Here is a 17538-nt window from a genome sequence, read left to right as displayed (position 1 = left end):
GGAGGTGATCCCCGCTTCCCTCCGGGGGTCTTCTGGTCAGTTGGGGCACTTTTTTGCGACTTGGACCTAAAAAAAAAAAGGGGTCCAAATAAAATGAACCAAATTCTCCTGACGGCCGGCTTTCTTTTTTCCATTGTCTGGCGAAGCCGGCCATCTCAACGCACGCCCCTGTCCCGCCTTCGCTACCATGCTGACACTCCCTCTTTCAACATTCGCCGACCCCGCGATGGAACGCAGTTGAAGCCGCCCAAAATCAGCTTTCGATTATGCCGATTTGGGCGGATTCAGGAGATTGCTGCCCATCTCCCGATTTGTGTCGGAAGATGGGCGGGCGGCGATCACTTTCGAAAATGAGCTGGTTTGTCTCATTAATCCATGCTTTTGAATACACTTTGTAATTTTGTTCTTAATAGTCTCTACCATTTTGCCCGGCACCGACATCAGACTCACCGGTCTATAATTTCCCGGATCTCCTCTGGAACCTTTTTAAAAAATCGGCGTTACATTGCCCACCCTCCAATCTTCTGGTACCACGCTCGATTTTAAGAATAAATTACAGTGGGGGAAATAAGTATTTGATCCCTTGCTGATTTTGTAAGTTTGCCCACTGACAAAGACATGAGCAGCCCATAATTGAAGGGTAGGTTATTGGTAACAGTGAGAGATAGCACATCACAAATTAAATCCGGAAAATCACATTGTGGAAAGTATATGAATTTATTTGCATTCTGCAGAGGGAAATAAGTATTTGATCCCCCACCAACCAGTAAGAGATCTGGCCCCTACAGACCAGGTAGATGCTCCAAATCAACTCGTTACCTGCATGACAGACAGCTGTCGGCAATGGTCACCTGTATGAAAGACACCTGTCCACAGACTCAGTGAATCAGTCAGACTCTAACCTCTACAAAATGGCCAAGAGCAAGGAGCTGTCTAAGGATGTCAGGGACAAGATCATACACCTGCACAAGGCTGGAATGGGCTACAAAACCATCAGTAAGACGCTGGGCGAGAAGGAGACAACTGTTGGTGCCATAGTAAGAAAATGGAAGAAGTACAAAATGACTGTCAATCGACAAAGATCTGGGGCTCCACGCAAAATCTCACCTCGTGGGGTATCCTTGATCATGAGGAAGGTTAGAAATCAGCCTACAACTACAAGGGGGGAACTTGTCAATGATCTCAAGGCAGCTGGGACCACTGTCACCACGAAAACCATTGGTAACACATTACGACATAACGGATTGCAATCCTGCAGTGCCCGCAAGGTCCCCCTGCTCCGGAAGGCACATGTGACGGCCCGTCTGAAGTTTGCCAGTGAACACCTGGATGATGCCGAGAGTGATTGGGAGAAGGTGCTGTGGTCAGATGAGACAAAAATTGAGCTCTTTGGCATGAACTCAACTCGCCGTGTTTGGAGGAAGAGAAATGCTGCCTATGACCCAAAGAACACCGTCCCCACTGTCAAGCATGGAGGTGGAAATGTTATGTTTTGGGGGTGTTTCTCTGCTAAGGGCACAGGACTACTTCACCGCATCAATGGGAGAATGGATGGGACCATGTACCGTACAATTCTGAGTGACAACCTCCTTCCCTCCGCCAGGGCCTTAAAAATGGGTCGTGGCTGGGTCTTCCAGCACGACAATGACCCAAAACATACAGCCAAGGCAACAAAGGAGTGGCTCAGGAAGAAGCACATTAGGGTCATGGAGTGGCCTAGCCAGTCACCAGACCTTAATCCCATTGAAAACTTATGGAGGGAGCTGAAGCTGCGAGTTGCCAAGCGACAGCCCAGAACTCTTAATGATTTAGAGATGATCTGCAAAGAGGAGTGGACCAAAATTCCTCCTGACGTGTGCAAACCTCATCATCAACTACAGAAGACGTCTGACCGCTGTGCTTGCCAACAAGGGTTTTGCCACCAAGTATTAGGTCTTGTTTGCCAGAGGGATTAAATACTTATTTCCCTCTGCAGAATGCAAATAAATTCATATACTTTCCACAATGTGATTTTCCGGATTTAATTTGTGATGTGCTATCTCTCACTGTTACCAATAACCTACCCTTCAATTATGGGCTGCTCATGTCTTTGTCAGTGGGCAAACTTACAAAATCAGCAAGGGATCAAATACTTATTTCCCCCACTGTACATATTTCTAATAGCTATTTTGTTATATTTTTGATTGGAAGAAGTTATTTAAATGTGACTGATTGGAAAATATAAGATAAAGAATACTGGAAGATACATGATAAAAAGGACCAATGAGGAAAGAGGTGCGACTACAAAAGCCTTGTGCTGATTTTGGTTACCTACTGTCTGATGGTCCACAAAAAATATTGTGTGTGAAAACTATATAATGGATTGCAAAAATTTTAGCAACCCTTCTGACCTGAACATATATCCATAGTAACTAACATTTTGAATTATTGTTTAAATAAGATGTTGTAGATTAAGGGATTATTTTAGAAGCATCTCCCTTGTCAATAACAGCATTTGCACATGTTCTTATATAGATATTTTCCAAATGCAAATAGCAATTTAAGTGGCTCTTCCATATCATCATGCTGATCAATCCATAGACTGGTGGGTTGTGTCCATCTACCAGCAGGTGGAGATAGAGAGCAATCCTTTTGCCTCCCTATATGTGGTCATGTGCTGCCGGAAACTCCCCAGTATGTTCTCTATCTCAGCAGGTGGTGGTCACACACAGCAGCAGCTCTGGCTAGGTCTCCAAGCCTAATTTTTAGGTTTTGTTGAGTACCTGGGGTTGAGGGCTCTTCTTGAGCAAGTGCAAACCTGGTGGCGCCAGGTCCCTCCTTTTCTCCCCCCTCCCGCTGGCTCCGTTAAAAAAAAAAAAAAAAAATTTTTGGACGTCCTTAAAGGCGTTTATTTCGACGTTTATTTAAACGTTTATTGCAGCTACTCACTGGGACACCAGGTCGTTACAGCTCGGAGCGAGAAGCAGGTAATTTTTATCTTTTTATAACGGGCAGGGGGTTCCCCGATCGATCTCCACGTGGCCTATGGCGTCGGAGGGCGAGGGCGCGAAGAATCGCTCCCCGGACCGTGTGTGCGCTTCTAGCGGGGATGCGGGGGTCTTAAAGTCTGATTCGCCCTTGTTGGGTGTCAGTTCGGAGGCCGGTCAGTGTCCCGGGTCTTCCTCCGGTGTGGCGTTTTTTCCCGCCATAAACGCCCATCCCCCGCTACTCGCCTCCGCCATCTTGGCCGGCCACTCTGCTCGGACGGCTTCTTCTTGGGCCGCCCTTGAGCTTGGAGACGTTAATGCCATGGCCGCCCTTGATTTGGGCGACGGCAAAAAAGCGGCTAAAGTTAAGCGCCGTTCTTCCCGCACGGCTCCTTCGCGGAGTGTCGCGCCGGACGCCATTTTGGATGCGCAGCATGTTTCTCCCCTGCTCTTGCGAGCGCTGGTTGAGGGTGCGTCTAGGGCTGTGGCCCAGGCTGCTGAATTGCTCAGTCTGGGGGGTTTCTCCCCCGAGTTTATTTTGCTGCTGCATCAGGCCTTCCTTATGCAAAACGCTGCCCCTTCTCCCTTGTCTGATAAAGGGGTTGAAGCCCCCGGAAGTAAACGCCCTCGGGTGGATTCCCAGGCCTTAGAGGACGCTGTTTCCTCTGATGTAGATGAGGGCAGCGTATCTGAGTTCTCCCAACGGTCCTTTGGGGATTCCTTGGAGGAGACGGATTCCCGCTCGGATGGAGCGGATGACCCCTCTGCAGCGCGGATCTTTCGCTCAGAGGATTTGCCCAACCTGTTAGTGCAGGCCATGAGCATTTTGAAGATTTCCTCTCCAGAGGACGTCTCTCCCTCAGCCCCTGTTGGCTCCGCCATTATGCTGGGGACGAAGCGCCCGCCTAGAACCTTCCACGTGCATGATGCCATGCACACCTTAATTTTGGCTCAATGGGATGTCCCGGAAGCGAGCCTCAAAGTGGCTAGGGCTATGTCCCGCCTCTATCCTCTGCCTGAAAGTGAACGGGAGGCCTTTCTTTGGCCTACCGTGGATTCTTTAATCACTGCGGTGACTAAGAAAACGGCGTTGCCGGTGGAAGGTGGCACAGCCCTAAAGGACGCCCAAGACAGAAGATTGGAGGCGGCCTTAAGGTCGTCCTTCGAGGCGGCTGCCTTAAGTTTGCAGGCCTCAGTTTGCGGCTCCTATGTGGCCAGGGCGTGCCTGACGATTGTGCAGCGGGCTTCCCCCTCGGATCCTTCCTTGAGGGCTGATTGGCTGGCCCTGGAATCGGGCTTGGCTTATTTGGCAGACTTACTATATGATGTCTTGAGAGCCTCGGCTAAAGGTTTGGCTCAGACAGTCTCTGCGCGGCGGTGGCTTTGGCTGAAACATTGGTCTGCTGACCATGCCTCTAAGTCCCGCCTGGCTAAGTTGCCTTTTAAAGGCAAGCTGCTCTTTGGGGTCGAGCTGGACAAAATCGTGACCGATTTCGGCACGTCTAAGGGCAAGAGGTTACCAGAGGTCAGGGCTCGGGCCAGTGCTCGCCCCGGTATCTCCAGAGGACGGTTTCAGGAAGCCCGTCGGTACCGCCCGGGCAAGTCGGGCTCCTCTGCCCCCTCTTCCTTCAAGAGGAACTTCTCCCCCAAGCAGCATTCCTTTCGCAGAGACCGCCGTCCCGGAGGTGCGCCCTCCGGTCCTCCCCCAGGGTCTCGTACCCAATGACGGGGTCCTGGTCCATGGCCCAGTGCAGATTGGAGGACGCCTGTCCTCGTTTCTGGGCGAGTGGACCAGAGTAACTTCAGACGCTTGGGTACTGGAAGTCATCAGAGACGGCTACAAGCTAGAGTTCTGCCGACCCTTAAGAGACGGGTTTGTACTCTCTCCCTGTAAGTCTCCGGTCAAAGCTGTGGCAGTGCAGCAGACCTTGGACAATCTGATCCGCCTGGGTGCGGTCGTTCCGGTGCCAGAAAATCAGCTTGGCAAGGGACGTTACTCCATTTACTTTGTGGTACCAAAGAAAGGAGGTTCTGTACGGCCTATCCTCGACCTCAAAGGGGTCAATCGGGCCTTGAAAGTTCGGCACTTTCGCATGGAGACTCTCCGCTCTGTTATAGCGGCAGTGAAGGCAGGGGAGTTCCTGGCATCCTTGGACATCAAGGAAGTGTACTTGCATATTCCCATCTGGCCTCCTCATCAACGCTTTCTGCGTTTTGCAGTCCTGGGCCGACACTTCCAGTTCAGAGCCCTCCTGTTCGGGTTGGCTACTGCTCCGCGGACCTTCTCCAAAGTAATGGTGGTCATCGCGGCCTTCCTGCGAAAGGAAGGAGTACAAGTCCATCCTTATCTGGACGACTGGTTGATCCGAGCCCCCTCTTATGCAGAGTGCGGCAAAGCTGTGGACCGGGTGATTGCTCTTTTGAGCTCCCTGGGGTGGATCATCAACTGGGAGAAAAGCCAGCTGCGCCCGACTCAGTCCCTGGAGTATCTGGGAGTTCGATTCGACACCCAAGTGGGCAGAGTGTTCCTGCCGGACAATCAAATTGTCAAACTTCAGGCTCAGGTGGACCAGTTCCTAGTAGCCTCTCCGCTTCGGGCTTGGGACTATGTGCAGCTGTTGGGCTCTATGACGGCCACGATGGAAGTAGTGCCGTGGGCCAGGGCTCATATGAGACCACTACAACTCTCTCTGCTGCAGCGCTGGACTCCGGTGTCGGAGGATTATGCTGTGCGCCTTCCCTTGGACCCAGCAATGCGCAAGGCGCTGAGCTGGTGGCTGAAGACAGACAAGTTGTCTGCAGGGATGCCTCTTGTGATCCCGGAGTGGATTGTCGTCACGACGGACGCCTCTTTGACGGGCTGGGGAGCCCACTGCTTGGGAAGGACAGCGCAGGGGCTCTGGTCTCCTGCAGAGGCAAAGTGGTCTATCAACCTCCTGGAACTCAGAGCCATTCGGCTGGCGCTTTTGGAGTTCCTCCCGGTACTGGCGTTGAAGCCAGTACGGGTCCTGTCGGACAATGCCATGGCTGTGGCCTATGTCAACCGCCAGGGAGGTACCAAGAGCGCCCCTCTAGCCAAGGAAGCCATGAATCTATGCCTGTGGGCGGAAGCGAATCTGGAACAGCTGTCAGCTGCCCACATTGCCGGAGTCATGAATGTCAAGGCGGACTTTCTCAGTCGCCATACCTTGGATCCCGGAGAGTGGCAGTTATCGGCTCAGGCGTTCTTGGACAACACGAAGCGCTGGGGCCAGCCGAGCCTAGATCTGATGGCGTCATCGGCCAATTGCCAAGTACCGCGCTTTTTCAGCAGAGGACGAGACCCTCGATCTTTGGGAGTAGATGCTCTTCTCCAACAGTGGCCGACACAAGAGCTTCTCTATGTGTTCCCGCCCTGGCCCATGTTGGGCAGGGTACTAGACCGGGTGGGAAAGCATCCGGGCCGGATAATCCTGGTGGGTCCGGACTGGCCCAGACGTCCCTGGTATGCGGATTTGATCAGGCTCTCAGTGGACGACCCTCTGCGGCTGCCAGTGGAGCAGGGCCTGTTGCATCAGGGTCCCGTGGTGATGGAGGATCCCTCCCCCTTTGGTCTTACGGCCTGGCTATTGAGCGGCAGCGTCTGAGGAAGAAGGGCTTCTCAGACAAGGTCATCGCCACTATGCTGAGAGCGAGGAAGCGCTCTACTTCTACTGCTTACGCCAGGGTTTGGCGTACCTTTGCAGCGTGGTGTGAAGCAGGCTCACTTTCTCCCTTCACTGCTTCAATTTCTTCAGTGCTGGCGTTCCTGCAAGAAGGTCTGGAGAAAGGCCTGTCGCTCAGTTCCCTTAAAGTCCAGGTAGCGGCTCTGGCTTGCTTCAGGGGCCGCCTGAAGGGTGCTTCCCTGGCTTCGCAGCCAGATGTGGTACGTTTTCTCAAGGGAGTTAATCACCTGCGCCCTCCTCTGCACTCAGTGGTGCCTGCGTGGAATCTCAACCTGGTGCTAAGAGCCTTGCAGAAGCCGCCTTTTGAACCCTTGTCGAGGGCATCTCTGAAAGACCTGACGTTGAAAGCAGTCTTTTTGGTGGCTATCACTTCAGCCAGAAGAGTTTCCGAGCTCCAGGCACTCTCATGTCGAGAGCCTTTTCTGCAGTTCACTGAGGCAGGAGTGACTATTCGCACAGTGCCTTCCTTCCTGCCCAAGATTGTTTCTCGCTTCCATGTGAATCAGCAGCTCTGTCTCCCTTCCTTTCGTAGGGAGGACTACCCAGAGGAATACTCTGCTCTCAAATATCTGGATGTGAGATGAGTCATCATCAGATACTTGGAAGTGACCAATGATTTCCGGAAATCGGATCATCTGTTTGTCCTGTTTGCAGGTCCTCGTAAGGGTCTGCAGGCTGCTAAGCCTACAGTGGCAAGATGGGTCAAGGAAGCCATTGCAGCGGCTTATGTGGCCGCGGGGAAGGTGCCGCCTATCCAGCTGAAGGCTCACTCCACTAGAGCTCAGGCGGCCTCGATGGCAGAGGCCGGGTCCGTCTCCTTGGAGGAGATTTGCAAGGCGGCAACTTGGGCATCGGCCCATACCTTCTCCAGGCATTACCGCTTGACTGTGGCTGCTCGGGCGGAGGCCCGGTTTGGAGCTGCAGTGTTGCGGTCAGGGATTTCTATGTCCGGCCCTGGGTGAGTACTGCTTCGGTACATCCCACCAGTCTATGGATTGATCAGCATGATGATATGGAAGGTAAAATTATGTATCATACCTGATAATTTTCTTTTATATTAATCATAGCTGATCAATCCATAGCCCCTCCCAGATATCTGTACTGTTTATATTCTGGTTGCATTTCAGATTCAAGTTTAGTCTTCAGTTCCTGTTCAGGAGGACTTCGTGTTCATGTTTTTTCAATTGGATTCTTCAAGAGTTGAGACGAGTTTGTGTTACAGTGAGCTGCTGCATTCCTCTCCCCTCCGTTTTACGGGGCTGGATTGAGACATAAATTCTGCCGGCGCTCCCTCCCGCTTCGTGCGGATGTAGGGCAGCTTTGTACCCCTCCCGCTTCGGCGGTGTTAGGGTCAGTCAGCCCTTCCCGCGGTTGCGGTTGAAGGATAAACCAGATCCCCCTGCATCGGCGGGGTGTTGTCCCTCCCCCGCTCCGCGGGGATGAGCTGGACGGATTCCCCTCCCCCACTTGTGTGGGGATGAGCTGGGTTAATTCCCCTCCCCCGTTTCGTCGGTGGTGAGCTGGGCAGAGTGTCCCTTTGTGGGTGTAATTCTCTAAGTGCTGAGTCCTGCGGATGGAGCTTGGATATCGACATACTGAGGAGTTTCCGGCAGCACATGACCACATATAGGGAGGCAAAAGGATTGCTCTCTATCTCCACCTGCTGGTAGATGGACACAACCCACCAGTCTATGGATTGAGCAGCTATGATTAATGGAAAGAAATTATCAGGTATGATACATAATTTTACCTTTTACTAAGCTGCAACAGGGCGTGCCAAATTGACACTACCACCAGGGTAGTGCGGGCGCTCGGCAGTAATTCCAAAATTGGTGTGTGCTGTTTCCTGCAGTAGAAAATAATTTTCTATTTTCTTCTGCAGTGGGGTGTTACTGGCGGTAATCAGCAGTGTTTACATGGCTTTCCTGGGGATGTAGTTTGAGTGGAGCTAGGGCAGAGATGTATATTTGTATTGACTAAGGTGTTAAAAGGACTATGGGATATCAGCCACCACATTTAACATTAGAACTTGCCATCTCTATGCACTTCAGACTGATTTTATTAAACAGCTATTTATTTGGGGTTGTAGGCAATTTTCATATTTTATGCCTGAATTAAGTGTCTTGTCTCATTTAGGCTGTTTCAACAACCTTTTATACTTATACTTCTGTATTTTAATTCATATTGCAAAGAATATTTTTTTCTTCCTAGCCTTTCTTCTGATCACAACCTAACACATCATGCTCCCAATCAAACTTTGTCATCATATCCTGAAAACTGTCAAACCTTGCCAAAGAACACCAGGCAGTCTTTGGGGAGTTCACCACCACCAAATCGCAATTTGCCCAGTGACTATAAGTATGCCCAGGACCGTATCAGCCATTTTAAGATGTCTAATGAGGATCGTAAAGCTTCAAAGGAAGGTACTGTGTGGCAGCTGTATGAGTGGCAGCAGAGGCAACAGTTCAAACATGGCAGCCCCACTGGCCCACTTTACATAGGTTCTATTGATTTTATTGACCATGTTAAAGGACGAAGTTCATTAGATGTTCCTCGTTCCATCTCCATTCCCCTATCTCCTTCCAATATTCTTCTGCCAGCACCACTGAAAGCCTATCCACCAAGAAGCCACACACTCCTGCAGAAAGGGTCACTGTTAAACCCACAGAGGAGGGCCAGAGTGCGGACACTAATTACACTGGATCACCAAGGAAGATGCAAACCCAAGAAGCTCTTAAGGTAAGGCATTTTATGGTGTGCCTCCCAAAGATCTAGCCAAAGAAAAACTTATAAGTTGTCTACTGTTGACCACTTGGGGAAACATGTTTGAAATGTTTTTGATAGTATAGAGCAGGGCTACTCAATTTAGTCCTCGAAGTCCACAGGCAGCCCAGGTTTTCAGGATATCCACAATGAATATACATGAGAGTGATTTACATGCACTGCCTCAATAGTATGCAAATCTCTCTCATGCATATTCATTGCAAACTTTCTATGGAATCTCTAATGGAGAATATTATTAATTGCCTTCTGAAAATCTAAATATACTATATTGAGCAGTTTACCTTTAGCCACATAACTTATTCACACTTGCAAAAAATTTCATAGGTCAGTAAGGTACAACCTCCCTTTTTTTTAAAGCCATGCTGCCTTTTTCCCATTACTTTTGTTAAACTTTATTCAAACAGTAAGATGGTTAACATTCAGTATAAACAAAAGGAAAACAATTTCACTGGTTGTTTTCTCTACCAGGTCTGTGAGATGCTATGTCTCAATCTTCATTTAACACCATACCTGCTTGACTTTCCCAGATACTGAATTTTTATTTTCTTTCACAACCTTCTACTAGCAGTTGTTTCATTTGGAGTCTCTTTTTCCCCTCTAATTCCTTCTCATCAGGTTGCCTTAATTTCTCCTGTTTGATTGGTAGTATCCTTCATATATACCTTGCTCTAACGTGTACAGTCCCAAGTGACTTGGCTTTCCCCTAAGATGTAGTTACAAAATTACCAGCAGTGGAGCCCATCCTGCTGGAAAATGTTCCCCATTTCCGAAAACGTTCCCCAATTCCTAATGATTCCAAAGCCTTCCTCCCACCATTGTCTCATACATGCTTTGAGACTTCCAATCTTGGCCTGCCTCTAGGGTCCTGCTGCACATTGAACTGGGAGGATTTCTGAGAATGCCACATTAGATTATGGCTTAGTGTCCTAACTAGCAGTTAAGGGCCTCTCTTATCAAGCGGCTCCCAGTGCGGTAATGCAACCAAAGCCCATTCACTTTGAATGGGCTGTGTCGGCATTGCTGCACGGGAACCACTAGTGTGGTTTGATAAAAAGAGGACCTAAATTTATCCTCCAGCACATCCCTCTTGCACCTGTACTTTTCCCCTTTACACATGGAATTTCAATCCATAGGGATTCCAAGATGTGTTTTGGTTCCTGCAGAATTTTCAATCTTATTTGATTCAAGGCCCTCCTTAACAGACAATGCTACCCCTACAGCAGTTCGATCCACCCTATCACTATGATATAATTTGTACCCTGGTATGACAGTGTCTCACTGGTTATCCTCCTTCCTCCAGGTCTCAGAGATGCTTATTATATCTAATTGTTCATTTAGTGCAATATATTCTAACTCTTTCATCTTATTTCTTAGGCTTCTGGCATTCACATATAGACATTTCAAACTATGTTTGTTGTTCCTATTTACATCTTGCTCAGTAGTTGACAGTGTTAATCCTTTGTCTGATTTTTATTTAAGGACACCTGATCTACTATGGTCTCTTTTGCAACTTCACTATCGGGATACCCTATCTTCCCTGTTTTGGTGATATCTTTGAAAGATTCCTTGTTCCAAACCATGCATTTTGAATGACTATCAGCCTTCCCCCAGTTTCTATTTTAAAAGCTGCTCTATCTCCTTTTAAAATTCCAATTCCAGCAGCCTGGCCCCACCCTGTTTATTGTGGAGCCTATCCTTCCGGAATAGGCTCCCCTTTCCCCAGAATGTTGCCCATTTCCATACAAAACTAAAACCCTTCTCCCTGCACCATCACCTCATCCTCCTTGCTGTGTATATTCCTAATGACTGAATCACCAATAAAGTGGTTCTATTCCTGCCCTACTGGAAACCCAGACATGATGATACATCCTTGGTGCAAGAGGATAATACTTCGATTAGTAAGCAGATCATACATGAAGGATCGTGTCCTACTACTAACAGGTGGTGATTTCTTATGGGGGCAGTGTCTCCAAATGGGTTACCTTTCTTTCCTTGTGATCTTGTTCCTGTAAAGCTACACTGAGGCTACCAGAATTGAGGTGGGTCCATGCCACTGTTCCCCTGAAAGCCGAAAGCCTCTCAGTATCCTACATCTCCCTCAGTTTTTGGTGACCTTGGTTCTTCAAAACAAGTGCTGCCAGAGTGGAGGGGTAGACTGTCATTCAAGGTCTTGTGTGTGTATCTATCTATCTATATCTATATATCTGAATCTACATATCAAATGTTAATTTTGCTTTAGCTCTTTCAGGTCAGCATTTGAGTTCTAGAAATCATATTTGTTCTCTGAGTGCTAGAAGCTATTTGCAGCAGGTGCACACACATAATCTTTCTTCAACAGAAAGGTAGTCATGCATGCGACACTCAGTGCAAAACACTGGATAGCCACCATCTTGCTGCTGGACTGCTACCTGCATAAATTTTCTTTGTAACTCAAAATGGATTGAAATTTTTCAGTTAAGACTTCTAACAACTTATACAGTAAGGAATAATACTGTGATAATTTCCTAACAAAAACTTTGCTATTTTCCTACAGGTTGAGAAAGCCCACCCACCACAAAATTTAGGAAGTATATGTAAGAGCAACAGAAATTGGGGGAGACTGGGTTACAATTTTAAAAAAAACTCAGACAGACAAATTTGACAGGCTTAAATTTGAGGGTAGCAAATTTTGTCTAGCTATAGCAGAATAAACTGCACAAAATGAGAGTGGTAAATGAAAAAAAGATGCAAGTTTACATCTGTGTTGATTTTAGCGTGCCTTCTTGGTTAACACAAAAATCAGGTTCAGAGTCAGCAAAAAGCAAAAGTGAGAAGTAGAGTATAGACTTTAGAGGCTGCTCACCTTTCCTCTCCAGAGGTAGAAAAAAGTGGTTAACTCACAAAGTTACCTTACACCTGGTTTGAGTCGATTCTTATGTTAAACCTCCTACAGGGTTTTGAACAGGTTATAATAGTTGCACATGGTTTCTTTCCACTGTTACAGGCTTCCACGCATGTCAACAGACGATCAATGCCTTCTATGGGATATATGACACACACCGTAAGTGCACCCAGCTTACACGGGAAATCGGTGAGCATTTTGCTATATACTTACCTTGAAACCTTTTTGAGAACTTACTCCCCTGTAGGCAATGTTCAAATTAAACTTTGCATGCTCCGTCAGTGTTTTGTTTAATTTAACTTCCTAGAATTTCAGTAGCATTGTAATTTTGGAAGTAGCTGAAATTTGTAAACAGGTTTGTGCTATGTAGAATTTCTTTCTCTTTTAGAATAATCCCTGTACCAAGGCCTCCTTTTGATTTAAAAGCAGAATTAATGAAATACTTAATCATCAAACATATAAACGGCGAGTGACCGTACTCACTGCAAATGCGCAGTAGAGACTTCCCTCTCTGTCCCGCCCCCGCGTCAATACGTGATGACGGGGGGTGCGGGACAGAGAGGGAAACTGCGCCGCCGACGTTGCTACCGCTCCCCCCCCCCACTCGGAGTCGCCGCCGCCACCCCTCCACCCGGCCCGGGCCCTCTCTTCCCTTCTGAACTTACAGATCCATTCGCCGAACGCAGCAACGCACATCAGCTGAGCTGCAGTGAGCCCTTCCTTCTTGCCTGTGGCCCCGCCCTCCTGTGATGTAACGTCAGCGAGGGCGGGATACACACAGGCAGAGAAGGAAGGGGCAGCTCAGCTGATGTGCGTTGCTGCTTCGGCGAATGGATCTGTAAGTTCAGAAGTGAAGAGAGGGCCCGGACCAGGTGGAGGGGTGGCGGCGGCGACGACTTCGAGGGGGGGGGAGCGGTGGCGACTTCGCGGGGGGGAGGGGAGCGGTGGTGACCGCAGGGGGGAGGAAAACCTCTATACCAGCCCGTTTTTACGGGCTCAACGGCTAGTAGTAATATAGTAGGTGACAGGATGAAAAGTCTGCTCAGTTGTTTAATACAGTCAAGGATATATTTAGGGTTGTCAACGGATCCAGATTTAGTTGTCAGGGTTGATCTAGTGTTGGGTTGACCCCATTGCATGTAGATATTTGAAGCATAGAAAAATGTAGGCAGATAAAGACCATATGGCCTATTCAGTCTTCACATCCATGCCTTCTACTTTCCCTGTCACTCCTTTAAAGATCCTATGTGCTTGTCCCAAGCTATCTTGAATTAAGGTACTGTTTTCATCTTCCATTCCACAAATTCTCCACGCTTTCTGTGAAGAACTGTTTCCTTAGGTTACTTCTGAATCTATCCCCTCATTGCAGATCTTCCTTTCAATTGAAAGAGACTCGCCTCCTGTGCATTTATCCCACATAGGTATTTAAATATCTCTATCATATCTCCTCTCTCCTACTTTTTTTCCAAAGTATACACATTGAGATCTTTAAGTTTGTCCCCATATGCTTTGTAATGAAGACCACTGACCATTTTAGTAGCCACCCTCTGGACAGACTCCATTCTGTTTATATCTTTTTGAAGGTGTGGTCTCCAGAATTGTACACAATATTCTGAATGAAGTCTCACCAGAGTTTTATACAGGGGCATCATCACCTACTTTTTCTTACTTTGTCATTCCTCTTCCTATGCACCCAAGCATCCTTCTAGCTTTTGCTGTCACCTTTTCAACCTGTATGGCTACCTTAAGATCATCACATACAATCACACCCAAGACCGCTCCTCTTTCGGGTATAAAAGTTCTTCACCCCCAAAACTGTACTGTTCCCTTGGAATTTTGCAGGCCAAATGTATCACCGCATTTTTATTATTTATTTATTTGTAGCATTTGTATCCCACATTTTCCCACCTATTTGCAGGCTCAATGTGGCTTACATTTGCCGTACTGGCGGATGCCATTTCCAGGTAACAGAATTACAAATGGTATTGCATTAAGGAGCATACATACATTAAATCTTAGCTGTCAAATTCCAGACCATTCCTCTAACTTTGCTAAGTCCTTCATTATGTTATCCACTCCATCAGGGGTGTCTACCTTATTACAGATTTTGGTATCATTGGCAAAGAGGCAAACCTTACTAGACAGCTCTTTAGCAATATTGCTTACAAAAATGTTAAAAAGAACCAGCCTAATAACAGAACCTTGCAGCAGACCACTGGTACTACTACTACTACTAAACATTTCTAAAGCGCTACTAAGGTTACGCAGCGCTGTACAATTTACATAGAGGGACAGTCCCTGCTCAAAGAGCTTACAATCTAGTAGACAAGTGAACGGTCAAATTGGGGCAGTCTGGATTTACTGACGGTAAGAGGTGCCGAACGCAGCAATGAAGAGGTGGGTTTTAAGCAGAGACTTGAAGACTGGTAACAACCTTTTCCTCAGAATGAGCACCATTTACCACTGCCTTCCACTCAACCAGTTCCTAACCCAGTCAGTCACTTCAGAGCCCATACTCAATTTATTTATTAGTCATCTATATGGAACTGTGTAAAAGGCTTTGCTAAAATCTAAATACACCACATCTAGTATTCTCCCTCGATCCAACTCTCTGATCACCCAGTCAAGAAATTGCCTCTAGTGAAACCATGTTGCCTTGGATCCTGTGATCCATTGGGTTCCAAAAGCTTTGCTATTCCTTGTTTTAAAGTGTGTAATTTACGTACCTCAGACGTCAGACTTACCGGCATGTAGTGAGAGGGACCACAACTGCTCTTCTCCAGTCCTTTGGGACCACTCCCGACTCTAGAGAAGCATTGACAAGGTCAGCCAGCGGAGGCTCCAGAACTTCCCTAGTTCCTTCAGTATCCTCAGATGTATGTCATCTGGCCCCATTGTTTTGTCCACTTTTAGTTTAGCCTGCTCCTCACGAACACAGTCCTCTGAAAATCATTCAGGGAGTACCATCCCTCCATTCCTATTTGTGTTGTCTTCTGTGGTCCTGATCCCAGCCCTTCACTTGTGAACACAGAACAGAAGTATTTGTTAGCAATTCTGCCATATCTTTATCATCTCTACATATTCTTCCCCTTCTCACATTGCCACTTTTGCGCTTCCACCTATCACTAAACATATCTCAAAAAATATTTTGTCCCCCACTTGCCTTATTGGCTATTTTTTCTTCTATTTGCATCTTTGCTTTCCCGACTGCTCTACCAACTTCTCTTAGCTTTTACAGATATTGTCACCTGTCTTCCTCTTCCTGAAATCTCTTGTAGTTTATAAAGGCTAACCTCTTTTTCCTTATCTTTCAGCTACTTACTTACTTTACTTTCCTTACAAAAAGGTTGTTGCCCTTACAGTAACTTCTTTCAATTTTGCCCACTGCTTTCGAATTTCTTCCAGATGTTCCCATCCAGACAACAATTCCTTGAGGTAATCCCTCATCTGAATAAGTTAGTTTTTTTGAAGTCTAGGACCTTCACTTTTGAATGAACCCTCTCTATACCTATCTTAATATTAAGCCACACTGTCTGGATGCCAAGTGATCACCTACTACAACATCAAAAACTCCCCATTAGTAAGCACTAAGTCCAGTTTGGCCCCATCCCGCATGGGTTCCATTACCAACTGCTGTTATAGTTCCCTCTGTAGAGAATCCAGGATCTCCTTGCTTCTAAAAGACCCTGCAGGAGGGGGTATCCCAGTCAACATCTGGCATATCAAAGCACCTATTTCACAGCTATATATTGAATGTCTTCAATTAAATCTCTGTCCATTTCTTCTGTCCTGTGAAGAGAGCCTGTTTATTGCACCATTGTAAATACATTTCCCATTTCCTCTTTCCAGATTGACCCCACAGTGCCTCCTTACCCTGTAGCTCCTATAATTTTGTGACTTTATTATTGTCTTTAACATATACCCCCAGATTCTATATAGTGCATCTAGAGATCTGTGCCAAAATTGGCGCAGTTTCTATAACCAGGTTCACAACTTAATTGGTTTAACAAGCAAATGAGCGCTGATAATAGTACTTAAAAAGCAATAATGAGCACTAATTAAAATTTAGGCACACAACTTGCTAAGCGTATTCTGTAACAAAGTGTGCCAAATTTCTAATGTACGCAGGCAAAAAGGGACATGGTAATGGGGTATTTCAAGAGCGGAGAAATGGTTATTTCAAGAGCATAGAAATGAGTGTTTCATGGGCATTATGAAATTTATGTGGGCAGTGGCGTAGCTAGGGTAGTTGACACCCAGGGCTGGTCATGTTTTAACACCCCCTCCAAAATCTAGTACTAGGCATGCCGAGAATTCAAAACACTCAGGACCTATAGAGCAATTCTACCATACCATAAGCAATAATTTCTACGAGTCACACAAAGAAAAGGAAAGCATCTTAAACACTACAGTGAGCACTAGAACATCAATTCACCTATTGTAAAATGAAACCAGGCAAAATAATACAGATCGTCAATCCTGCACAGTCAATGCCAACTGAAAGCCATGTCTTTTTCACAAATACAGATACACCCTAATCCACTATAGAATAAGTAATAATAAACTTTCTATTGACAAAAATTAAACTGAACCCCCAAGATGCCAGACTGCATACAATGCAACACCACAGAAACAGAAAATGTCCCCTAGTACTGTGCAAAATATAAAGACAGCAGATGTAAATTTGAAAAAAAAACTAACAAGTACCTATCACCAGTTTACAAATTAACAAATAGAAATAAAACAAATATAGAAAATAAAATAATACCATTTTATTGGCCTAATACATTTAGCTTTCAGAGGCCAAACATCCTTCCTCAGATCAATACAGTATAGTGCTGTTACAGTATCCTATCCTGACCTGAGGAAGTGGGTTTTGTTCTCCGAAAGTTAGCCAAAATGTATTAAAATTAGTCCAGTAAAAAGATTACCTTGTTTACATGTTCTATTATAAACATTTATTAACACAGCTACAATACTACTTTATCCTAAAGCAAAAAAATAAAAATATATTTTATTTACAGTTTGTTGTCTCTGGTTTCTGCTTTCCTCATCTTCTTTTCACTGTCTTCCTTCCATCCAGCATCTGTCTTTGTTCTCTCTCTGCCATCCAGTGTCTGCCCTCTCTGCTGTCCCCTCCATCCAATGTCTGCCCTCTCTCCCTGCTCCTTCCATCTACATCTGCCCTCTATCTCTGCCCTCT

General features: G+C 46.6%; 1 protein-coding gene across 1 annotated transcript in view; it reads left to right on the top strand.

Annotated features, from left to right (window-relative positions):
- The window catches only part of PLEKHA7 (pleckstrin homology domain containing A7), a 927681-nt gene that overhangs the window by 703305 nt on the left and 206838 nt on the right, over positions 1-17538 (top strand). The window contains 3 exon segments of the mRNA XM_030201054.1: positions 8882-9294; positions 9297-9409; positions 12438-12524. Coding sequence (XP_030056914.1) covers positions 8882-9294; positions 9297-9409; positions 12438-12524 — 613 coding nt within the window.

Source organism: Microcaecilia unicolor, chromosome 4, assembly GCF_901765095.1.
Source record: "Microcaecilia unicolor chromosome 4, aMicUni1.1, whole genome shotgun sequence".
NCBI lineage: Eukaryota > Metazoa > Chordata > Amphibia > Gymnophiona > Siphonopidae > Microcaecilia > Microcaecilia unicolor.
Note: the sequence above shows the minus strand (reverse complement) of the source record. Positions and strands in the feature narration are given on the sequence as shown.